This window comes from Oryctolagus cuniculus, chromosome 17 (genome assembly GCF_051225735.1).
Source record: "Oryctolagus cuniculus isolate XC-2025 breed Fujian yellow rabbit chromosome 17, ASM5122573v1, whole genome shotgun sequence".
Lineage (NCBI taxonomy): Eukaryota > Metazoa > Chordata > Mammalia > Lagomorpha > Leporidae > Oryctolagus > Oryctolagus cuniculus.
In genome coordinates, this window is record NC_142883.1 from 49,048,214 (window position 1) to 49,073,075 (window position 24,862).

At 45.7% G+C, this 24,862-nt stretch overlaps 1 protein-coding gene across 2 annotated transcripts in view; it reads right to left on the reverse strand.

The window, feature by feature from the left end:
- Positions 1-512: 512 nt before the first annotated feature.
- The window catches only part of NCBP3 (nuclear cap binding subunit 3), a 34,589-nt gene continuing 10,239 nt past the window's right edge, over positions 513-24,862 (reverse strand). Inside the window, exons 4-14 of one of the 2 annotated variants that reach the window (XM_008270876.5) lie at positions 23,068-23,193; positions 20,162-20,281; positions 19,855-19,931; positions 19,108-19,216; positions 13,492-13,591; positions 12,876-12,979; positions 10,616-10,907; positions 8,729-8,883; positions 7,473-7,634; positions 6,072-6,234; positions 513-5,604 (exon numbers count right to left, since the gene is read on the reverse strand). In XM_008270876.5, coding sequence (XP_008269098.1) covers positions 5,496-5,604; positions 6,072-6,234; positions 7,473-7,634; positions 8,729-8,883; positions 10,616-10,907; positions 12,876-12,979; positions 13,492-13,591; positions 19,108-19,216; positions 19,855-19,931; positions 20,162-20,281; positions 23,068-23,193 — 1,517 coding nt within the window. In that variant the 3' untranslated portion in view covers positions 513-5,495. Of the gene's footprint in view, positions 5,605-6,071; positions 6,235-7,472; positions 7,635-8,728; positions 8,884-10,615; positions 10,908-12,875; positions 12,980-13,491; positions 13,592-19,107; positions 19,217-19,854; positions 19,932-20,152; positions 20,282-23,067; positions 23,194-24,862 lie in introns of both variants that reach the window. The other variant, XM_008270875.5, reaches the window with a different exon arrangement.

A 24,862-nucleotide genomic window follows, 5' to 3' on the forward strand; every position in this document is an offset into this window, starting at 1 on the left:
CTGCTGTCTTTCCTACTCGGCAGAATGACTCCCTGGGCCCGGCCCAGGCCGCTGTCCTATGCAGCCTTCCCCAAAAGGCGTTCCGTCTGCGGCAGACGTGCTGCCTGTGGCTCCCACCTGCTCTGAGGAGCACTTGCCCACGAGAAGACAGACGAGGGGCGAATTAACCAGACGCTACAAGAATGCCACACAGGCACAGAAAGCCCTGTCTCCTCCCCTGCCCTCCTCCAGGGGTCAGGGTGACAATGAGGTCTCAACGACTTCGGGATCTGGCCACCCTGGGAGGGCCGCTGGAGTTGCTCAAGCAAGCAGTTAAGAGTCCCCAGGCAGGGTCCTGGCTTTGGGAGGAGAAACGCCACCCACCCTGCAGTTTCACTTCCAGCAGTCAGCTCTCACTTCAGTGCCTGTCAACCGCTTAAAACAGGCTTCGGGGCCACGTCTCACCGCTCCGAGCAGCGTCAGTTCCACCAAACAGTCACGGTGTCCCACTGGGAAAAAAGCAGCGGCGGTAGTTTTTCTTCTAAGCTTTATTTTATAAACATGTAAGAAAAGTTCTAGATGTTCATTGTTGGTCAGATTATGCAGTAACAGTCTGCCTCGAAGCGAGCATGCTATTCTCAAGGTTACCAAAAGCATTCTCTCCTTTTAGATCTTAAAAGAAAAAAAATGCTGTAGCTTCTAATTTACTTCCTATGACATAAGGTTTAAAAGCAAATATTTATGTATCAAACTTCTTCGTGCAGCAATTAAGTCACCTACGAAGCCACGATTTGCTGCTGACTTTAATCCAAAGTGCGTGGTGGCCTTCCACCATGACCGCATCAGGGCTCCCTGGGGGGTTTCATGAGTACTGCGGTAGGTAGGGGAGGGGCTGCGGGAAAGAGCTGTACCTCTCACCTGCTCAGCAGTGCCTCCTTGGGGCTCCTCCCCTACCTGCTGGCTGCTTCTTCTCCTATGCGGGGCCCATGCGCACTTTTCTGAAAAGCATTCTGGGCTATATGCACGATTCCCCAGCCAGTGCTTACAGAACTGTGTAACTTGCTGTGACAGCCAGCTCGTCAAAATCTGAGGTTTCCTCAGGTCTACTTGTGAGATTTTTTATCCTTAGATGCAATAGCGTCTGCACCCCTGACGAGTCTTCCCTTCTCAAATCAGGTAGTCTCACCTAGAATCAGCACGGCCTGCAGACAACGGTACCCAGCTGGGTTGGGTACACAGCTCCCTCAGTGGGAAGTGCTACTTATTCTGGGCTGGTGCGGTGGGAGGCCAGAGAGAACATGAAGACACCTGCTCCAGAGGAGCGCACAGGCTAGAAAGGAAACTGACGCAGGAAAGTCAAGTGTTGTATGTACACGGAACAAAACCAAGGACTGGCTATGAGGACGCGGGGCCTCAGAGGGTGGAGCCGCTCCTGAGGCCGGAGGGTTTACAAGTTCAGCACGGGCTTATGGAGGTCCCACAACATGGGCGTGGTAGTGGGCTCTGGCCGAGCCCCATGAACAAGTCACACATGGTCCCTGCTCTCACAGAGCTCACAGTCTAACACACACAAACTAGGAACAGGAAATTACAGTCCAGTGTACAGCTGTGCTGGGTTTGGGGGGTACAGTGATTTGGCAGTACATGGGTACACACATCACTTGGTTAAACACAACAGTATTTGTCTGAAAAAGCTGAAAGAGAAAAAAGAGGACAAGGAGAAAGGACAGTGACGTTCAGTTGTTTGAGCACTGGCGGGACCGGGCAAGCCTGTGTCTCTTGCGGCCCCTGCGGCCTGCCTCAGCCCCCAAGCTCCTCTACAGCAAGCTTCTCACCTGAGTGTGGTTCCGACACCTAAAAATAAGCGACTTTTGTACAACAAGTACAACAAGGGCCTAACTGCAGGCCGCACACTTCACCTAGCACAGTGCGCTGCTCCCACACAGGCAGAGCTCACTACAAGACATCTTGCAGTGCGGGCCTTCAACATGGTGCCTTCCCAGGCATTTCCAAGAAGAATTTTGATTACACTCAACTTTACCTTAGGTGCTTACTTTTTAACCTAACCCTAGCGTAAACCAAGAATTCTTCATGACAGGACCACAGGACACAGAAAAGGGGCCCACTTCCTGGCTCTCGAAGCTGAGGGTCACCTCCTAGAGGGGTCCCTAAGACCCTGAAGATGAGGGGAATAAAGAAGGTAAGGCTGAGGCACAGTGGGAGAGAGTGGGAGGTGGCGATATCACTGGGGTAGACAGCAGTGTGTGCAGCCTGGAAGGCTGATGAGCCCAAGATGGAGCCAGCAAACTAGCGAGTCAAGGGCAGGAGAATGGGGAGAACAGACCAGAGAGGCCAGAAGCGATCCTGACCAAATTTATAAGCTAGTAAAGGAGTCTGGAAGTCTGGAATTGATTCCAAGGGCGATGGTGAAGCTTGGGAAAGGTTTCAAGAAAAAAAAATAACAGCATCAGGTCTCTAAGAAAACTCATCCTGAAGCACATGAAAAGACGCCCAACATCATGGTCCTTAAAGAAACACACATCAAACCTACAGCAAGACACCACTTCACATGGGCAAACAGGAAGTGCTGGTGAAGACGTGGGGAAAGTGGGACCCTCACTGGAAATGACACAGCGGCTGGGGAAAACAGGTTGGTATCTCCTCAAAAGGTTAAAGACAGTGACAGTGGCAGTTTCACTCCTGGGTGCAAACCCAAGAGTAATGAAAACACACATTCACATAAAAGCTCACAGCAACATTATTCATAATAGCCAAGAAGTGGACACAAATGTCTACCAGCTGATGAGTGATAAATTAAAAATATGGTAAACAAAAAAAAGACAAAAAAATTCAAACTATGGCATATGCATACAACAGAATATTATTCAGCAATTTAAAAATGAAATACTGATGCATGCTACAACATGGATGAATCTCGAAAATATGTTAAGTGAAAGAAGCAAGTCACAAATACAAGGGTTCATGGAAAATGCATATCATGAAAAAACAAATGTGTGGATCTAAAAACATTTTTTACACCAAAACAAGCTTATCTTCAATTCCATTTTCCATGAATGTCCTGAAGTCTCTTGTAGAGACTTGGTATGTGACTGCACTAACATGAATGTCCAGACAGGTAAATCCACAAAGACGGAAAGCACCTCAGTAGCTGCCAAGGGCTAGAGAACAGGGAACGGGAGAGACGCTAAATGGGTGATGAAAATGTCCAGAAACTGAATATCATGATGGCTGTCCAACTCACACGGGTGAACGCATGCTCTGTAAATCACGTCTCAGTTGAGCTGCTAACACCACAGAAGCCCGTCCCGACTGCAGTGTGCAGAGTGGGAGGGAGATGGGGCAGAGGTGAGTGAAGAGGCTGCTGTGCAGCCCAGTGGGACGGACAGTACTGAACCGGGTGGGGGATCTGCTGGATGAGCCCAGAGGGGCCGGGGGAGAGGGTTTACAGCTTACTGTGGGTTCTAACAAGTTCTCCTGGGAACCTGGTACCAGAGATGGAGAGTGGGAAATAGAAGTGAGGTATCTGCAGTTGCTCTCAAGCAGCAAAATCGTATTTAACATCTCCTACATAGAAGGACTACGAGGGATACAGAAAGCGTGTCGCCCTGCTGCCCACATGGATGGGGAGTGCCATGAGCTGTCCTCACTGCTCATCCGCACTCCTAAGATCCAAAGACAGGGCCTGGACATGCAGGAGGCCCGTGCAACACTACAACGCTGAGTGCCTGAGTGCAGGCTGGGGAGAAAGAAGAAGGGTAAGCAGGCAAATAACTCTGGGAAACAAATGACAGCCTCTGGAGTCACCTGTGCGGGGTGTCTCTGCGGGAAGCGCAAGGCTGCTGCAGTGGCTACACACTGTCCCCCTTCTGTAGTCTTCTTGATCTTTAGCAGGAGACCGGGAGCACCTAAAGGCTCGGGGGCAAAGGGGCCTCAACTACCAGTGGGGGAGGGTCACGACTAAGACAAAAAGGGAGGCCTTTTCTAAACCCTGCGACCAAGCCGGCTGGGACCTTGAACACAAGGACATCTTTGTCTCATTAGGAAAACCAGAGACTGTAAAGGGATGAGGCTAAGTAAGTTCCTATCCACAAGCTAATGCACGCCCTCAGCTGTCTCCTTGAGCCCTCTCCCACCTGCAACAGAAGCCAGCGCTGGGCAGCCCAGGGCAGCACGGCTGAGATGTGCCGACAAGGCCAGAAGCTCTAGAGCAGCCCGCTCGTCTGCCAGGGGGAAAGGGAGGTCCATGGAACACAGCATGGGCTGTCATGCAGGTCTCTGACTCTACCAGCACTCAAACCCTGCCCCTCCTAAGAACCTGACCCTGGGCGAGAAGAGCTGAGAAAGCTCAGATACCTGAGGTCTCAGCTGACAGAGACACCAACATCATACCTTTCGCAGAATCCCAGGAAGCTGGAACCTACAGGGGTTCTGCGCTAAGCTTTCCAAAAGGAGGGGGAGAACAGGGTGACCAACAAAATACAGTACAATGCAGCTTTTGTCGCAGCTTTCAAGTTTCAAAAAAACAAAGCCCTTTGCTTTATTAGCAACATGTTCTGGATTCATTTGGACCCCAGTGGAATCAACTGTCAGTATGGCCATTAGCTCAGCCCCAAGATCTCTGGGGTCCAGGGCTCCAATAGAACACTCCAGGCAGGTGAAGAGCGGAGACAACACAAAAGGGACAAAGGCTTATTATTATCTCTGACTCTTTAAGTTCAAGTGAACTGAACTGAAACACTATTTTTAAGCCTGCAGAAGAAAACAAAGTTAAATACTTCCAGATAAAAATCAGACGACAAATGAATTGATCTCCTTTTTGAAGGAAAATTATCTGAAAGGAGTTTAAAACTAAAGCAACGAAAATTTCTGTAACTAGTATCTTATTTGCAGGTTTTGAAACAGTCTTAGAGTGCCACAACTTGGAAACAGAAAGAATAAATATTAAGGCATCACTTCTAAAGTGATGACAGACAGTTTCCCATCTCGGATGGATGGACCCTTTCCTACAGTGGACCCAAAGCAAGCGGAACTCTACATACAATGAACAAACTATACAGTCTGAGTCATTTAAAAATAATGAGACTCCTCTCTTTGCCTTCTTCCAAAGTATATAATATATATTTAACAGCACAAAAGAAGACACTACTTGAGCTTCCCCTGTAGCCAACAGGAAGAATTTCCACATATAAAAATTAAAAATTTAAACTTTTAAATCATTAATATTTCTTAAACATAATACTTAAAAATTGTTCAACATTAACCCACAACCCCACCCCAGCACAAAAATCAATCCCAAATCCAGAAGTCACAGTTTTTTGTTCCTAAAAATCCCAGCACTGAACATCTTGATCTTCACGTCAAGCTGACAGCCAGAAAGAGGCCTCTAACAGAAATCCCCCGGGGAGGAATGGAAGGGCGATCAATGCTGTGTCTCTTATCTACCTGGGCGGAACTGGTGCACCTCTGAGGTCAGGTCCGTGAGATTCGGCCCCACACTAGGGTCCTGGAAGGGTGAGCTGGCAGCTTCCCTCATCTTCCCCCTCGAAGGCTGTCCAATAAGCACCTGGGAATTGACTTTTCTTGGGAAAAGGGTGCTGGTAACAGCTGTCAGGGCCAAGGCAATAGTGAGAAGTTCAGTTCTCTGCTCTTTGGATGAACTGTGTAAAACATTTCTTTTAAAAGACACAATGTTAAAAATATTAAGAAAAACGTCTACAAAATCTGGAGGGCTGCCTTTTCCTCAAAAGGGTAAAGCTTGTGGGGCGGTGGGAAGAGAATCGAGGGCCCAGAACTACAACTCTGCAGCAAAAGCCAGAGCGATGCCCTTCAAAACTCATCACATTCTTACAGACGTCTTGCGCAAGAGGCAAGAGCTGACAGTGACTGTGTGAGTCAGAGCAGGAGGGCGCCAACTCCTGCAGGGGGAGCTTCCTACTGTGCACCCCACCCTGTGCGAGAAGGTCAGGCCTGAGGGCAGCTGCCACAAGCCCCGGGGGCATCAGGACTCTGCCTCTGAACCAGAGCTGCTTTCCCGACTAACTTCAATCTGGAGAGATGGTAAGTGATCTAACCGGCTCTTCTTTTGGCGAGACTGTTCTTTCTCCTTTATCAGAGCCCCCCATGCCCTTTGCAGCTCGGAGTCATCTTCCTCAGTGCCAGGCGCCCTGTGGTCCACTTTCTTTGTATTCTTTTCTTTGGTCTTGGGTGCAGATCCTAAGCGAGTCCATAAGCCACCTGTTTGGGTGAGAAGGCACTTGAGTCAGCAGTCAATGCCAAGAGCCGGGTAGTGCTGGGGAAGCAGGGGCACTGCCAATGCCTGCTGTACAGGAAAGACCAGTGGCCTGTGGCACTTGCAGCCACAGCACAGCCTTGGGTAGGCAACCCCACTTCCCTGGCTGCAGTTTGGCCTGCAAATGCAGGGCTCTGAACTCAAAGGGATATTGTTACCCTTGGGCATACATCCAAAGAATTACCCAAGAAGCTGTCTCCTGCCACAGCTAGCTGTGCTCCCTGGTGAGACCCACCAGGACCTGCGTACCACTTCAGTCTGCCAGGAGTGGGTGGGCCATTCTCTCATGTGTTTTTAGCTCTAACACTCTGTGAACTGATGGGCCCAGTATACTGTGAACATTCATATTTTCTGCCCACTATCCATTACTTTTTAAAATGTTATCTTATTAAAATCTAACATTAGACAAAAAGTGTGCAAAAAGGGCCAGTGTCATGTTGTAGTGGGTAAAGCCACCACCCATGATGCCAGCAACTCACAAGGGTGCCGGTTTGAGTCCCAGCTGCTCCATTTCTGATCCAGCTCCCTGCTAATGTGCCTAGGAAAGCAGCAAAGGATAGCTCAAGTGCTTGGGCCCCTGCACCCATGTGGGAGACAAGGAAGAAGCTCCTGGCTCCTGGCTTTGGTCTGGCCCAGCCCCAGCTATTGTAGACATTTGGGGAGTAAACCAGGAGATGGAAGAGCTCTCTCTCTCTCTCTCTCTCTCTCTCTCTCTCTCTCTGTAACTCTTTCAAATAAATAAGGGGAAGGGAGGGGAGGGGAGGGGAGGGGAGGGGAGGGGAACTGGGAGTTGCTCAGGACACCATCAAGAAAAAAAAGTGTGCAGCACTTTGGAACAGCCACACTTACAAGTTTCACGTGGGAAAATGATTATAATAAAATGCAATATGGAAGAAGTAGGCTATGTATGAATATGTGGAACAAAGACAGAACACATGAAACTGAAAAAGAATTTGTGCTGAACAGAAAGAACCAGGGTTGTGGGACTTTTCTGTTCTTTTAAACCTTTCTTACTGTTAGGATGATGATGGTGGTGGTGGTGACAACAATTATAACAGAAGAGAAAAAATGGTTCACTCTTGGCATGTGCCATTTCCTGCCTTATGCTTCTATGCTAACCCATTTGCCCTCCGCTCTTACCCAAACCCCTCCCAGCAGATTTAAGTGTCACCATGTCACCAACCTGACTTCTTCTCTCGAGTATCTGAGTAGAGGCCTTTAATATCTTGCCTGGGAACACCTAGCCGACTGTGCACATCAGAAGAGGGCTCTCTCCGAGCAACTGGGTTACCACTAAAAGCCTTCTCTGGAGAATATGGTCTTTTTCCTAACCGCTGGCGTATATCTGGAAAAGAGAAAAAGCACTGTGACCACGTGCGTACTTTACCACCTGTGCCGATGACTGGAGCTCCCCTGAAGGGGACTGGGCACCCGACACGCTCGGGCTTCTAAAAGGCTTTTCTTTCCAGAATCTGTTTGCATGTCTCTAAGAAAATTTGGAGATAAAGGCCACTAGACGAGGAGAATCTCTGCTGATTCTCCAGAAAAAAATGTTTGAAGGAGAATCAATTTTTTTTTGGTAGAACCAAGCAAATTAAATAATTGCAGCAAAAAATTTCAACTAACAAACAAAACTACAAGTTCCTAAGAGCAGAAGCCACAATCTAAACACGTAAGTAGTTTCCAATAAACTTACTATATGTAACCAATAAATATAATGAGACAGGAGAAAGCAAAGGATCAAGACGACACACACACACACACGCACACACACTTCGCCCACCTCACTGAAAGCTCTCTGATAGCAGCACGCATTTCTCGCATGACTCTGGCTGAGCCCTTGGTTTCTCCAACTTTCTTCCCATGATGCCCAGTACCGAATCTTCCTTCATGGGGCTTCTTGTCCTCATTGTCTCCACTGTCCTTGACCTAGATCAGGCCCTTGTTACTTAAACCACCCCCAAGTTATCTTTCTAAAGCCGGTATATGGTCAAAAAATCAGGCTTGCCGATTGAGCCCTGTTCCCTCTCCAAGGCCTAGCTCTGAAGCCCCCTTCCCTGAGACGCCTTCCACTGTTCTCCCTGGAGGTCAACGGTGTGCCCTCCGAGGACTCGGAATGTTCCCAGTCTTGGAGTCCTGGCCCAGAGCAGGCACAGTCACATGCTCGCTCTAGGAGTGTCTGGGCACATCAATGATCCAGATCAAACTCCTAACCACTTACACAACCACTCAACTTAATTTCTATGATTCTTCTGTATAAACTATGTTAATGGCATATAGAGTAAAAGAAGTGTTTGGGACAAAAATACTGAAAGCCTGTCTGGCAAAAGTCTGTTCTTCACATCCTAAAGCAGCACAGCATCATCACAAACAGAACGTTCAGCCCCGACCCCGTCCCTGCCCCGATCTGCGTGCCGGAGCTCAGATGAAGAATACCACCTGATTTTGTACTGCTGCCAGGTGGCCGTGGACGTGAATGCTGGCGTTTTTCATCTAACAGATGCCGTACATCTGCAAATTTCTCAGTTGGTAATTTGCTACCAATTCGGTTTTTGATATTGCTTGTGGAAATGCTATCTGCCTTCATGGAGTTCCTTTAAAAATAAAAAAGGCACAGTTAATCCACTTCGGAGAAAATGATTTTTAAGAAATCCAATCCAAAGGCCAGGGTTGTGGCATAGCAGGCAAAGCTGCTGCCTGCAATGCCAGCATCCCACATGAGTGCCAGTTCAAAGTCCCAGCCACTCCATTTCCAATCCAGCTCCCTGCAAATGTGCCTCAGAAAGCAGCAGAAGATGGCCCAAGTCCTTGGGCCCCTGCACCCATGTGGGAGACCCAGAAGCAGCTCCTGTCTTTGGTCTGGCCCAGCTCCAGCCATTGCAGACATCTGGGGAGTGAACCAGAGGATGGCAGATCTCACTATCTTTCTATCTCAGCCCTTCAAATAAATCAAATGGAAACAAAACAAAACAAAAAAACAAAAAAAACCACAACACGACACAGTCAGAGTCTATTGTCCCTTCTTCTGGTCAAGGAAAACTTCTAGGTCAAAGAGATCTATTACCACGCTAGGTGCAGCATGATTCTGGCAGCAGTTTCTATCAGAAGGGTCTCTGAAAACTAAACATACAAATGTAAACAAGGTCATACAAACAAATCAACATGAAAAGTCTTTTTTTTTTATTCCATCTAATATGCCTCCAAAGGCACCTTAGAGACACCAGACCTAGACTCTAACCCTTGGAGCTATAGATACACCACATGCTCAGCCCTACTAATAATAAAGAAATGCACATTCACGGGGCCGGAGCTGTGGCATAGTGGATAGAGCCGCCACCTCCAGTGCTGGAATCCCATATGGGCGCCAGTTCGAGTTCCAGCTGCTCCACTTCCCATCCAGCTCTCTGCTGTGGCCTGGGAAGGCAGTGAGAGATGGCTCAAGTCCTTGGGCCCCTGCACCTAGAGGTCTTCCTCTGGAAGACCCAGAGGAGGCTCCTAGCTCCTGGCTTTGGATCGGTGCAGCTCTGGCTGTTGTGGCTAACTGAGGAGTGAACCAGCCAATGGAAGATCGATCTCTCTCTCTCTCTCTCTCTCTCTCTCCTCTATCTGTGTAACTCTTTCAAATACAATAAATAAATCTTTAAATTTTAAAAAAGAAGAAGAAATGCGCATTCACATAACCTTTCCTGTTACTGTTAGTGAGTAAAGATGCTAACACCTAAGGCTGGTGAGACCGTAGCTAACAGGTGGCAATGTGAATGAGAAAACCCTTCTAAGAGGAATTCAGCAATGCTTATCACATTGTAAAACATGCATCTGCTGTCAAACAACTAAAGAATTTAACTAGTTAGTGAGAGAGTAAGAATACAGACCAAAATGCCTAGCAACGATGGATTAAAGAACCATACTTTCAAACAATGAATTACTTGCAGTCGAGTAAAATAATAGATGGCTATGATATATAAAATGGGAAAAGCACAGCACAAACACCAATAGCTCAAGCTCATTTGATACAAATACGTCTACAGTCTTTTCCTTTAGTTGTGCAGATACATGAAAAACAGCTGGCCGCTCATTCACCTAACTGCTGACAGCCGCTGACATCAGGAGAGGACAGCGATTTCATTTCTATTCTGTCTACAGTTTTCACACAAGGATCGCCGCTTGTACACAGGGAAAATCGGCTGTTTCATTCAACTGCTACAAAGGACTAAAATTAGAATAGATAAATGATCATAAGATTAAGAGGAATTGACAAACTTGTAATTAATACTTAAAATCAAATTAGAAGCTAAAGTTGAAAAAGTTTTAAAAAAAGCACCGTACCTAATACTCTTCAACTGAGATTCCACTTCATCAGCATACATAGTCATTTTCATGCTTTTCTTTGGTGAGGGAGTGGAAATCATTTTCAGTTCGAGATCATAGTCCATTTCATCCGAGTCTGAGCTGCTGTCACTCGACCGCCTGGATGCGCTCCGCTCCCGTGCCTGCCTGACAGCCGGGAGCTCCTCGTGGTACTCTACCACCACCCTGTCGTCTGCATCCATGTCCTGGTCCTCCTCCTCCTCCTCCTCTTCCTCCTCTTCAATGGGCTCCTCAGGAACATTCACCAGTCCTGAAGAAATGTAACCAAGACCATCAGGAAAAGCACTAACATTCCATTCCAACCTGTGACCTTCTGATAAGATGAGGTCTCCCTCCAAGATTTTACTGGTGCACTGCCTAGAACAGTGCCAAACTGGATACCAACGCGATGTCTACAGCCCAAGAACAGTCTGATCAAGTATGACTGAGCAGCCTAGCGGAATACTGTAAAGTCACTTAAAACACAGTAAACCTCCATTACTCACAGGTTTTATATTTCTGACCTTGGCAAATTTACTGGTAGCTCCAGAATCAATACCTGAAGTATTTCCACCGTCATTTGCAGAGGAGTACAGAGCAACAACAACAAAAACCTAAGTCAGCAGACACACACATTCCCACACAAAGCAACAGCTCTCTGCTTATTTCATCCTCAGCCTGTACACAGGCATCCTTTCCACAGTCTACTGAGGGCCACCTGTCCTACAGCCCTGTGCTTTTTGCTTAGGTAGCCCCCTGTTTCAAATGGCCCCTAGGCGTGGCACTGAAAGGGGTCCAGTGCCCTTAAGCACAAGGCAGCTCTAATCTGTCTTTGCAGGGAAACCGCCTGCGTGAAATGAGCCTCACTTAGGCAAGTCACAAGGCTGGTGGTTCTGAATTCAGCTAATGAATCAGTAATTAATTTACATATACAAATAACACATTTCCTTTATTAAAAAAAGTGTCTTCAAACAGAAAACCATATAAAAAACCAATTCTACATACTAATCAGTTGAGGCAAATGGTGTGACCACAGGCTTTACATGGATCAGTACTTGCTGATTCAGTGTTCCCTAACTGTATTTACAGAATACACTCACCTCAAACAACAAAAATTAACTGTAATTTTAAAGTTAAAGGAAGAACACTTATGGTAAGAGGAACAAGCAAGATGGAAATTATATATTCACAAGGATTATAATATTGGCCGGCGCCGCGGCTCACTTGGCTAATCCTCCGCACCCACATGGGAGACCGGGAGGGAAGCGCCTGGCTCCTGGCTTCGGATCAGCGCAGTGCCGGCCGCAGTGGCCATTTGGGGGTGAACCAACGGAAGGAAGACCTTTCTCTCTGTCTCTCTCTAACTCTGCCTGTCAAAAAAAAAAAAAAAAAATTATAATATCTACTATTAAAAGAGACAAATGGGAAAAATATAAAAAATGAAATCAGTTGTTCCATTAGCATGCTAGAATTAGAGGTAATTTGCTTTTTGATATATTTAATAGGAATAGAAAAAGTATATGATAAAAATATCTTAAAGCAACTGAAATTGGAAAAATGTAACTATACTAAAAAGTATGTACATTATTAATATGCAGCTCTCAAACATGAAATTTTGTATATTTGCATTAAATAAAAATGTGCAGATTTCATCTCTTCCTATCTTACTACAGGACATACATGTTGCCTGTTACCTGTCTGTATGCTGCCTTGGCACACTAAAAATTCTACAGTAGGTTAACATAATGAAAATGGTTCTTTCATAAAAAGCACCTCCCATGAAAAAAAAGGAGAAAGTAACTGAGACACGACACCCCACTTTTCTGAGGCGCCCTCGTGCACAAGACAGTAAGTTTAAAGCCCTCAACACAGCAGCCTAGTTTCATTATCAGAAAGGGAACAATAAAATCAGATCATCTTATGAAATAACCTGAAAAATTGTTTTTCATGCAGCTGTCGATATTCACAGAAGAATCAGGTTCCTAAGGAAAGTTTTATTTATTTTCCCTATGTCGCATTTGGTCTTTTTTGTTAGAACAGCTTTATAAAATCACTTGACCTCTTGGTAAGCACAATTTAAAATTAACTGTGACTTGACTGACTTTCCTATATGTTGGCAGAGGGTGAAGGCAAGAAAGAGAGGATGATAAAGTTTGGAACCTTAAAAGACTGTATTAAGAATAAAAATATGATTTTGCGAGCCAAATATGTGTCTACCAAGAGCTGAGCACGCAACTACCGGAATGTCGATGTTTATACGATGTCAAGCCAACGTCATCCCCAATCAGAGCTCGCTTCTTGATCACATCCCGCTGAATGCGACGGGAATGGTATCTTCGCTTCCTGTAACATTGGCAAAACAAGAACATCATCAAAACCGATAGGAGGACCTTGAAACCCGCTAATTCATTTTAACTAAACCCTGACACAATGTTAGGGGCTGAAATAGAGATCCTTTTAATGACAAGGACACTCAGCATCCTCACACCATTTACCACATTAACAAACATGAATTCATCCCTCCCGTCTTCCCTTCAGTCCTGAGCTTTTGATATTCCCCTACAGAATAGTATCCAGGGCTGCCATTGTGGTGTAGCAGGTTAAGCCGCCACCTGTAATGCCAACACCCCATATGGGTGCTGGTTCGAGTCCCAGCTACTCCACTTCTGATCCAGTTCTCTGCTAAATGCACCTGGGAAAGTAGCAGAGGATGGCCCATTTGGGGAGTGAACCAGTGGACAGAAGGTCTATCTCTCCTCTCTCTAATTCTTTCAAATAAATAACACCATCTTTTTAAAAATTCAGAAAGGCTTAAGTCCTACTTAAACAATTGAACTTTATGGCTTTTGACTCACCAAGAATTGCTAAGAATTCCTTTCATGCCTCCATAATTAGGATTCCCATATTTCATGTAGTACTGACTCCTTCTGGCTGCTCCAAGCTCCTTTTTGTCATCTAAAAATCAATTACAACAGTTATCTAGGATTTCCTGTGGATGTGAGGACAATGTTGAATGGTTTAAAAAATAAGTTTTCTACAGCTGAGATCAGATCAGTGCAATCAATGAATCAGGAGAGATTCACAGGGCCAGTGCTGTGGATAGCGGGTAAAGCTGCCACCTGCAGTGCCAGCATCCCATATGGGCGCTGGTTCCAGTCCCGGCTGCTCCACTTCCCATCCAGCTCTCTGCTATGGCCTGGGAAAGCAATGGAAGATGGCCCAAGTCTTTGGGCCCCTGTGCCCAAGTGGGAGACCCGGAAGAAGCTCCCGGCTCTTGGCTTCAGACTGGCCCAGCTCTGGCCATTGCGGCCATTTGGGGAGTGAACTAGTGGAAGGAAGACTCCTCTCTCCCTCTCTCTTTCTGTCTCTTTCTCTCTCTGCATCTCTGTAACTCTTTCAAATAAATAAATAAGTCTTAAAAAAAAAAAAAGACAAAAGGAAAGATTCACTATATTCACTCTGAATGCCTACTAAGCCAATGTAGTGTGGGAGGCATAGAGGTAAATAGAGATGACCAAGGTAAAGCTGTCATGTAGATGACTAACTTACCAGGAAAAATGCTTAAAATAAAAATAAAAGTAAAATTCTCAGATGCGTGAGCCTGACCTGTCTAAAGCTGCCCCTGAAAGACTCTTGCTTGTGAATCACAACACTCTAACATAGAATAAGAGAGAAAGAAACAGACGAGACACAATTCCATATATTTAGTGCATCTTTTTTTTTCTAGCTAATTGTACGGTTCTTCAAAAAGGCTTAAAAAAAGCCTGCATAATGCTATACTTTCCGTGTGTACTCAACAGCCACTCCAGTGGAATGTACACGTGAAAAAAATCAGATTCATCAGGTTCAAACGCCAGCCACCAGTGAGGAAAGGTGATCAGGGCTAACACGTTTTATCAAAAGCAGTAAAGGCCCCTGACACCTCCACACACACTCTGACTGTCGAGGACAAACACCATGGTAATGCAGCCAGTGCAAAACACACCAGCAGTGCACACTTCCCAGAAAAGAAACACCCACCACTTCCTTCATTCCAGATTTGGGGCAGGTAAGTATAACCTGCATCTAGAAAATCACAATGGTGGGGCCGGCACTGTGGCACAGCAGGTAAAGCGCTGCCTGCAGTGCTGACATCCCATATGGGTGCTGGTTCAAGTCCTGGCTGCTCCACTTCCAATCTAGCTCTCTGTCATGGAAAGCAGTGGAAGATGGCCCAAGTTCTAAGGCCCCTGCAATCAGGTGGGAGACCCAGAAGCTCCTGGCTTTGACCTGGCCCAGCTCTGGCCACTGGGGTCATTTGGGGAGTGAACCAGTGGATGGAAGACCTCTCTCTCTGCCTCTGCCTCTCTATAACTCTGCCTTTCAATAAATCAAATAAACCTTAAAAAGAAAAAAAGAAAGCAAATCACAACAGTTTGTGTTGTGCAGGAAAGTAGGAAAGCAGACGAAGAATGATGGGGCAAGTCTAGAGTCAAAACACAGCCTGAAGGGGCTTTACTGGCCCAATCCAGAAGCATCTGTTTATCAAAATAATGACAGCAATGCACGATAATCCACCAAATAAATAAGAATCCAGGAGTCTAAACAGATAATAAGTAAACAGATACGTAACAAAGGCAGACTGCCAATCAATAAAGAAACGATGGAGTTAGAAATCATCAATGATGTTAATGCTACTGCCTGAAAGTCTGACCTGCAGCCAGCACTGCATAATCTGTTCTCTCCCATTATAAATGGAAAAACAGTAAATTTACAGTGAAAAGGCAGAGTGAGAGAGAATGATCAATCTTCCATCTGCTGGTTCACTTCCCAAATGGCTTGCCTTTTTTTTTTTTTTTTTTTTTTTTTGACAGGCAGAGTGGATAGTGAGAGAGAGAGACAGACAGAGAGAAAGGTCTTCCTTTGCCATTGGTTCACCCTCCAATGGCTGCCATGGCTGGCGTGCTGCAGCTGGCGCACCGTGCTGATCCGAAGGCAGGAGCCAGGTGCTTCTCCTGGTCTCCCATGGGGTGCAGGGCCCAAGCACTTGGGCCATCCTCCACTGCACTCCCGGGCCACAACAGAGAGCTGGCCTGGAAGAGGGGCAACCGGGAAAGAATCCAGCGCCCCGACTGGGACTAGAACCCGGTGTGCCGGCACCGCTAGGTGGAGGATTAGCCTAGTGAGCCGCGGCTCCGGCCCCAAATGGCTTTCAATAGCCAGGGCAGGGTCAGGCCAAAGCCAGGAGGCAGGAACTCCATCCAGATCTCAGACGTGGGTGGCAGGGCCACTTGGGCCAAAACCTGCTGCCTTCCCAGGTACATTAGTAGGAAGCTGGACCAGAAGCAGAGCAGCCGGGACCCAAACTAGCACTCCAAAATGGGATGCCAGTGTCACAAGCAGCAGTGGTTTAACTGGCTACAACACAACACCAGCCCATCACTACTCTAACTAAGTGAAAAAATAACATCCTTGGAAAGGGGACAAACAAATATCATGTGTCCCCTGACATGATGAACTGAAAATGGCTGATTTATCACCAATATGGTATGCTCACATCAAATGCACAACCTAAAACTAATTAGGAGGAAACACCAAACTGAGGGGCATTCTATCTATTAAATAATGAGGCCATACACTCCAAAACTCTCAGTCAAGGAATGCACAATAGAGTCATTGCAGATTAAGAGACTAAGAAGGGCCAGCGCCGCAGCTCAATAGGCTAATCCTCCGCCTAGCGGCGCCAGCACACCGGATTCTAGTCCCAGTTGGGGCGCCGGATTCTGTCCCAGTAGCCCCTCTTCCAGGCCAGCTTTCTGCTGTGGCCCGGGAGGGCAGTGGAGGATGGCCCAAGTGCTTGGGCCCTGCACCCCATAGGAGACCAGGAGAAGCACCTGGCTCCTGGCTTCAGATCAGCGCAGTGCGCCAGCCGCAGCGCGCCAGCCGTGGCAGCCATTGGAAGGTGAACCAACGGCAAAAGGAAGACTTTTCTCTCTATCTCTCTCTCTCACTGTCCACTCTGCCTGTCAAAATAAAAAATAAATAAATAAATAAATAAAAAAGAGACTAGGGGACCAGTGTTGTGGCACAGTGGGTTAAGTCATTGCTGCATCCCAAATGGGCACCGGTTCAAATTTTGGCTGCTCCACTTCCCATCCAGCTCTCTGCTTTGGCCTGGGAAAGCAATGGAAGATGGCCCAAGTGCTCGGGCCCCTGCACCTGCATGGGAGACCCAGATGAAGCTCCTGTCTCCTGGTTTTGGCCTGGCCCAGTCCCAGTCATTGTGGCAACTGAAAGTGAACCACTGGAAAAAGAGCTCTCTTTCTCTAACTCTTCCAAAATAAATTTAAAATAAATCTTAAAAAAAAAAAAAAAAGAAAGAAAGAAAGAGAGACTAAGGAGATAAGACACAATACTCAGTCCTGGAGTGGATCCTAAACCTGGGGTGAGGGACTCTATAAAGGACAATTTGGGAGACAGAAGAAACCTGACTATGGATTAGATGGCAGTATTGTACTTAATGTTAAATTTTCCAATCTTGATAACTGCTCTGTATAAGAGTGTCCTTGTTCTCTGGATATACACACCGAGGGGGTAATGGGTATTATCTCCGACTAACTCTCAAGTGACTAAAAACACAGATGTGGATGTATACATACTTGTGTACATAGGCACACTCAGCCTAAGGCGCCTTAGTGAACCATGGACTGTCTACACAACAGTGGCCCCAGACCACCACAACAGCTAATGTGTTCTATGATCTAGTGAGGTGGTAATGCCCATTAGTCACACCTTTGTGGAATGCTGGTGTAACGAATCCGCTGTGCCGCCAGCTGCATAGAACAGCAAGTTACATGTAATACATCAAACTTGGTAATGATAATAAATGACTGACTCCCTGGTTTATGTGTTTATTATACCATACTTTCATCAGCCTTACAGTACATTCCTCTGTTTCCTGTCAAACAGTATGTCACGTCCCAAAGCCAGCAACCTCACACACCTCATGTTTCTAGCTCTTGACTGCATCAAGAGGCACAATGAGTGATTAACAGGGGATAGCCCACTTTTCTGAGACATTTGTGTGCATAAGCCAATGAGTGTACAGCACTCAATTCAGCAGCTTATTTTCATTATCAGAAAAGGAACAGTAAAATCAATTCATCTGATAAAATAATTTTAGACATTCTAACAATCATCTAGGTTTGTGTAAGTATGATGTTCACATAGCAACAAAATCACCTAACAATGCATTTCTCAGCTTGTGTCCCCGCTATCCAGCAACATCTGACTTGGATGAGTTTGTGTGTGTGTTTCTAATACCCACCAAAGATTACTATGCATAAAATGTCTCGTGAGAGGGAATTAGAGTTGAACGGTAAGTTAGCATGTACATCAACAAGGATCTTGGTATGATAAATTTACATACTCTGGTTTCTCTTCAGATCGAATAAATCTTTTGCCTTTTACTAAAAAAAAAAAAAAAAAAAAAAAAAAAAAAATTTACAGTCTGGGCTGGCGCTGTGGCACAGCAGGTTAACGCCCCAGCCTGAAGCACCAGCATCCCATATGTGTGCCGGTTCTAGTTCCGGCTGCTCCACTTCCAATCCAGCTCTCTGCTGTGGTCTGGGAAAGCAATGGAAGATAGCCCAAGTCCTTGGGCCCCTGCACCCATGTGGGAGACCCAAAAGAAGCTCCTGGCTCCTGGCTTCAGATCAGCACAGCTCTGTCCATTGCGGCCATCTGGGGAGTGAACCAGCAGATGGAAGACCTCTCTCTCTCTCTGCCTCTCCTCTCTCTGTGTAATTCTGACGTTCAAATAAATAAATCAATCTTTTTTTTTTTTTTTTTTTTTGACAGGTAGAGTTAAAGACAGTGAGAGAGAGAGACAGAGACAAAGGTCTTCCCTCTGTTGGTTCACCCCCTAGATGGCCGCTATGGCTGGAGCTATGCCGATCCGAAGCCAAGAGCCAGGTGCTTCCTCCTGGTCTCCCATGCAGGTTCAGGGGCCCAAGCACTTGGGCCATCCTCCCCTGCCCTCCCGGGCCACAGCAGAGAGCTGGACTGGAAGAGGAGGAACTGGGACTAGAACCCAGTGCCCATATGGGATGCCGGTGCCACAGGCAGAGGATTAGCCAAGGGAGCCATGGCACCAGCCCCCCAATAAATAAATAAATCTTTCAAAAAAAATTTACAAAGTCTAATTTTAAAGTTTTCAAAGTTCAGATGGTAACTGGCTAAGAAGCATTTAGAGTAAACCAGCTTTAACAGAAATAATCTACTTCAGCCAGAAGTCACGAAAATACACAATTAACTTTCACTTTCAAAGGCACAAATTCCTACTCAGGCAGCAAGCTGTTATTTCATCAGCACAGAATATCACACTTTTAAGGGAATTTTGAGATGACCTGACCTAACGTCTAATCAGAAGAGAAAGACGCCATTCAATCATTAATCATTTGATTAAAAGTAAAAATCAGTATCAAATTTACCTTTTGTAGCAAATCTCATGAACAATCTATTTCCTTTAGCTAGTTTGTTAGCTGGACGAAGATCGTTTCTTAACAGAGACTCTTCTTCTACCTGAGACAATGTGTCCAACTTAACAAAAGAGAAACACATTTTCAACATAAAAATTAGTCACTAGTATTTCCTTAGTAGCTAAATTACCATCAAGACAGCACTGAATCCATCAGCGTTGCAGCACCAGTTCCTCTGCAGAATTTCCAGGTCAGAGGCTTCCCACACCACCTTGTCTAAAGCAACAGTCCCATCATCCTCTGCCCCCACCCTCCCTTTTCTGCACTGCACTCACTCCCTCCTGACGGTCCATCATCTAAGGACCTGTGCACTGTCCAACTTCCCACCAGAAAGTAGGTTCTGAGAGGGTAATGAGCTTTGTTTTGCTTCATTCCATATCTTTAGCACCTAGAACTTGGTATACAGTAGGAACTTGGCAAATACTTTAGAAATGAATATTCAAATATTTCCAACAATAGTATACAAATCATTAGTAAATATACCATCACTTAATGATGAAATACTTTAAAGTACTTCTCAATAAAGCCATTTTCTTTGACACAGAAGTGTGAGCACTACTCTAGATCTCAAGATGAACTGTTACAGTTATTTTAAAGGCCAAGAGCCTGATGCACCCCCAAAAGGTTTTATGGTAAAAGCTAGCACAGTAAGAAACTTTCACAATAAAACCTTACACATTATTTCGCCCTATTACTAACCTCTGCGTCACTTGGGTTTTCATCTTCAACTTCTCCTTCTTCAGCCTCATCATCATCTGAGCTGTCCTCCTGCTTATCTAAAATGGAATGTGAGGAAGACGATGAACCTTAGTGTCAGTCCATCTTATATCATGGTAAAGGAACATCCTTTCTACTGAGGGTCCAAAGCATTCAAGCTAACATCAGACACACTCATTGACGGGATGTTTCAATGCTCTGCTCTGTAACCCAAAGCCCAAAACAAGACTGTGCAAAACAGGACTTTTAGGCCACAGGTCCCACCTTTGTGCTCAGTTACCTTTCTTACTTTTCTCAGATGACTTGTCTTCACTGGCGTCCCTGCTTCTTATCTTATCCTGGGCTGGCAGAGAACTCATATTAATAAGGGCTCGTGTGGCTGTCATTTCATCTAGCCAAACCACATTACCTAAAATAAAATGTAAAATAAAATATCACATTGTGCCCAAATGGTTATTTTCCTTTTTAAAAGATTTATCTGTTCATTTGAAAGGCAGAGCTACAGAGAGAGGGAGAGACAGTGAGATCTTTCACCCCCTGGTTCACTCCCCAAATGGCCATAGCTGGGGTGACCAGGAGCCAGGAGCCCCAACACTTGGGCCACCTTCCACTGCTCTCCCAGGAGCATTAACAGGGAGTTGGATCAGAAGCGGAACAGCCAGGACTCAAACCAACACCCATGTGGGTTCCCAACACTGCAGGCAGTGGTTTTACCTGCTATGCCACAGTGTCAGCCCTGGTTTTATTTCTGGAAAGCAGATCAAATTCACTGTTGCGGTCTCATCCAGCTACAGACTGCCATCAGTCAACATACACACCAAAAAATGAACACAAGTGTAGACGCTGGCGCCGCGGCTCACTAGGCTAATCCTCCGCCTGTGGTGCCGGCACACCGGGTTCTAGTCCCGGTTGGGGTGCCGGATTCTGACCCGGTTGCCCCTCTTCCAGGCCAGCTCTCTGCTGTGGCCCGGGAAGGCAGTGGAGGATGGCCCAAGTGCTTGGGCCCTGCACCCCATGGGAGACCAGGAGAAGCACCTGGCTCCTGGCTGTGCCGGCCGTGGCAGCCATTTGGGAAGACCTTTCTCTCTGTCTCTCTCTCTCACTGTCTAACTCTATCTGGAAAAAAAAAAAAAAAAAAAGGAAGGAAGGAAGGAAACAAGTGTAGAGAGTAGACAGTAGTAGCACAGTCTGTTTTTTAAAAATAATCTATTGGGGCCAGCACTGTGCATAGTAGGTAAAGCTGCTGCCTGCAGTGCTGGCATCCCATATGGGTGCAGGTTCGAGTCCCTGCAGCTCCATTTCCGATCCAGCTCTCTGCTATGGCCTGAGAAAGCAGTGGAAGATGGCCAAGTCCTTGGGCACCTGCACCCGTGTGGGAGACCTGGAAGAAGCTCCTGGCTCTAGACAGGCACAGCTCCAGCCACTGTGGCCATCTGGGGAGTGAACCAACAGATGAAAGATCTCTCTCTCTCTCTCTCTACCTCTCTGCAACTCTGTCTTTCAAATAAATAAATAAATCTTAAAAAAAAATAATCTATTTTTAAATGTCTTTTTAAAAAATTTATTTATTTGAAAGACAGAGTTACAGAGAAAGAGAAGAGACAAGAGAGAGATCTTCCACCTGCTGGCTTACTCCCCATATGGCCTCAACAGTCAGGGCTAGGCCAGGTTGAAGCCAGAAGCCCAGAACTCAGTTCAGGTCTCCCACATGGCTGGCAGCGACCCAAGTACTTGAGACATCACTGCTGCCTCTTAGGGTACACACCAGCAGGAAGTTGGAACTGGAAACAGAGCTGGGACTTGAACCCAGGCACTCCAGTATGGGATGTAGACATCCCCAGAGGCATCTTAACCATTGCACCACACACTCAACCCATAAAATCTCTCCTATGAAATTAGTTGGGGCCAGCACTGTGGCATAGCTGCTAAAGCCACCGCCTGCAGTGTTGGCATCCTATATGCATGCCAGTTCGAGTCCTGGCTATTCCACTTCTGATCCAGCTCTCTGCTATGGCCTGGGAAAGCAGTAGAAGATGGTCCAAGTCCTTGGGCCCCTGCACCTGTGTGGGAGACCTGGAAGAAGCTCCCGGCTCCTGGTTTTGGATAGGCCCAACTCCGGCTGTTGTGGCCATCTAGGGCATGAACCAGCAGAGGGAAGACTTCTCTTTCTCTCTGCCTCCCAAATAAATAAATAAATAAGGAAGGAAGGAAGGAAGGAAGGGAGGAAGGGAGGAAGGGAGGAAGGGAGGAAGGGAGGAAGGGAGGAAGGAAGACGAAGAGAAGAGAAGAGAAGAGAAGAGAAGAGAAGAGAAGAGAAGAGAAGAGAAGAGCTGAGCCGAGCCGAGCCAGGATCATTAGCAGAAGCAATCCATACAGTGTTTATGGGTGCTCTCCTGCCACCTTGGCAGAGCCGAGTACATGTGACAAAGACCATGTAGCTTGCAAAGATTCAAATATTTACTGTCCAGCCCTTTATAGAAAAAGGTTTGCTCATCTGATCTGGACAGCATAAAGTTAAGCAGAAAGGAAAATGAAGAAAAATATTTTTCTCAGTCGTGTTTCTTCTTTCAATGACAACACTGATTCAACATTCAGCAAGTCGTCAAGAAAGCCAGGTGGCTATCTGGGGTACTGCCTGCAGGCAGCAAGTCAAGTCAGCCCAGTCCTGGCGTGGGGAAGCAAGATCAAAATTATAGTTAGCCCACAAGTTGGACAACTCAGTACTTGGCAAGCAGATGACGTTCCAGAAAACACAGTTCAAATGTGAGCAGAGGTGAGTCTGGTATTCTGGTCTAGTTCTAGGTCCCAAACACTGAGGCAGAGCCAGCCCTCTGAATAACTCTATGACAAGTAGCCATGACAACATGCAAGCCCTGAAAATGCAGCCCTTAGTCAGGAAACCTGGGTGTTAAAGAAGCCACATCATGTATACTAGACTCAGACACTGGCCACCAGCCTCCTAGGGCCCCAGGCACCACCTCTGAGCCGACCTGGAACACCCATGGCGTGTGAGCTGGCAGACTGGGTAAGGCATGCTGATCCTCACCAATGGGCAAGTTCTTTTCTCCTAGGCTAAGGGCTGAGGCAAGGCATAAACACACAGTCTGGGTCATAATCATTTACCACCTCAGATGGCAAGAACTCTTTAAAAACCATAAACAAAAACATACACAACAGAAAAGCCAGTGTACTTACAGGAGGTATCATCCAACCACTCAATGTGAGCCGGAGGGTATTCTTTAAAATAGGAAAAGATATCCTGGGTACTCATCTCATCCACTCCACAAATGTAGATTGTCTCCAGCCTCACTTTGGGGATTGCTAGAAAAATGAGACACACAAGACATGACAGAATTTACCATGTGCCACTGCACATGCCACCAGACACCTTTGTAACATTCAGATAACACGTGTCCAGAAAAGAAATATGCTGAATAAAATGGCAATTATTTCCAAAGAACATGAGACATGACAGTAAGTTAATTTTTATCTCTGAACAGAGCATTAAATAAATAATTTAATTTAGAACAGGCATATTAAGCTTCAAAAGATTAAACAAATAATCTCTCCACACATTAACCTGTTATAATCAAAACAATAACAAACCTAATAATTCTTCAGTCTGACAAGCTGATTCCAAAATATTTAAACGTATGTCAAACAGAGATGTACAACAGTAGAAACGATTCTAAAAGAAAAGCAGGCATTCCCTCAAATATATCAAAGTATGAAACTAGGGTAAAGAAACTATAGTATGAAACTAAAGAAATCCTGAAAGTCGTTAAGAAAATGGTAATTCAAAATAAAAATGGGCAAAGAACAAAAGCAAGCAATTTATGCAAAAGGAAATACAAAAGCCTAGTAAACACAAAGAGATGGGTTGGCCTCACTAGTAATCAGGAAAATGCACACCAGCACAAGAATACACCAAATTCATTAACCAGGTTTTGTCTTTTGGTATGCAGTTTATGTCTTTTGGCCATCCATTGGGACACTTACTCCCCCTGCTGGTAGAGTATGAATTGTAACTCTTTGAAGGACAAATGGTGAGTGTCTTTATCACTAGGAATTCTTGTCCCGGCATCTACCCTACAGACACAAACACACCTGATTTCACAAAGTGGCTCAGAATGTCCACAGCAGCACTATTTCTAATAACCTGGTAGCTATCAGAGTAATCAATTATGATTTGTCTATACAGCAAAAAAAGAGATTATTATATACCATGGAAATATTCTAAGACACATTCAGAAAGGAAAAAAAACCAAGCTGTAGAAAATTACATATAATGTGTTGACACTGAAGAAGAACATAAGGGTCAGTGCTGTGGCATAGCGGGTTAAGCCGCTGCCTGCAGTGCCAGGCGCCGGTTCCCATATGGGCGCCGGTTCAAGACCCAGCTACTATACTTCCGATCCAGCTCCCTGCTATGGCCTGGGAAAACAGTAGAAGATGGCCTAAGTCCTTGGGTCTCTGCACCCGAGTGGGAGTCCCAGAAGAAGCTCCTGGCTCCCGGCTTTAGATCGGTGCAGCTCCAGCTGTTGCAGCCAACTGGGGAGCAAACCAGCGGATGGAGGGCCTCTCTCTCTCTCTCTGCCTCTCCTTCTCTGTGTAACTCTGACTTTCAAGTAAATAAATAAATATTTTTAAAAAAAGAACATAAAACACTTCCATACATTTTCTAGTTTACATTTGTGTACACAAATACCCAGAAAAAAAGCATAATATGATTTTCACCATTCTGGTAATAACTGTTACCTTTAGGAAAAGAAGAATGTTGAGGGCTAGGGTCAAAAAGGAACTTGAGCCTTAGCAGAACTATCTTAATTTTTTACTACTTTAATTACATTATCTCATTTAACCCTTTAAATTGTGAAATGAGACAATATATAAATAAGAAAAAAAAAAAGAAATCTATATAGGGGTTGGCATTGTGGCACAGCGGGTTAAGCTGCTGCTTGCGACACCAACATCCAATGCAAGAACTGGT